The following is a 375-nucleotide window of genomic DNA, read 5'->3' as shown; positions in this document are numbered from 1 at the left end:
TGCGGGAGGCGGCGCTCGGCCACAAGTCCCCCGCGTCGTCGCTGGAGTCGATGACAATGGCGGGGGCGGCGCTGTCTTTGTCGTCGTTCCGGCCGGCCTGGACGCCGACCGCGCCGCTACCGTGTTGCAGGTCCCTGGAGTTCCTCTGGTTGTAGCGCGTGTCGCTGAACCATTTCTTGATGGCGCGCTTGGACAGCCCGGTGACCTGCATGAGGCGGGAAATCTCGACGTCTGTGGCGAACCGCCGCCGGCCGTAGCTGGCCTTCAGCTCGGCCAGCTGCTCTTTGGACTTTTTGGTTTTGGAGGCAGAGTCCGACGCGGCGGACGAAGACGCCCTCTCCGCGGGGGGCTCGGCCGCGGCTTCCGGGGCTTTGG

At 67.7% G+C, this 375-nt stretch overlaps 1 protein-coding gene across 1 annotated transcript in view; it reads right to left on the bottom strand.

Annotated features, from left to right (window-relative positions):
* The window catches only part of LOC109515146 (zinc fingers and homeoboxes protein 1-like), a 6,745-nt gene that overhangs the window by 2,014 nt on the left and 4,356 nt on the right, over positions 1-375 (bottom strand). The window contains exon 5 of the mRNA XM_019868743.1: positions 24-369. Coding sequence (XP_019724302.1) covers positions 24-369 — 346 coding nt within the window. The remainder of the gene's footprint in view (positions 1-23; positions 370-375) is intronic.

The sequence above is a fragment of the Hippocampus comes genome, unplaced genomic scaffold (assembly GCF_001891065.2).
Source record: "Hippocampus comes isolate QL1 unplaced genomic scaffold, H_comes_QL1_v1.1 scaffold225, whole genome shotgun sequence".
In the NCBI taxonomy this organism is placed as follows: Eukaryota; Metazoa; Chordata; class Actinopteri; order Syngnathiformes; family Syngnathidae; genus Hippocampus; species Hippocampus comes.
Note: the sequence above shows the minus strand (reverse complement) of the source record. Positions and strands in the feature narration are given on the sequence as shown.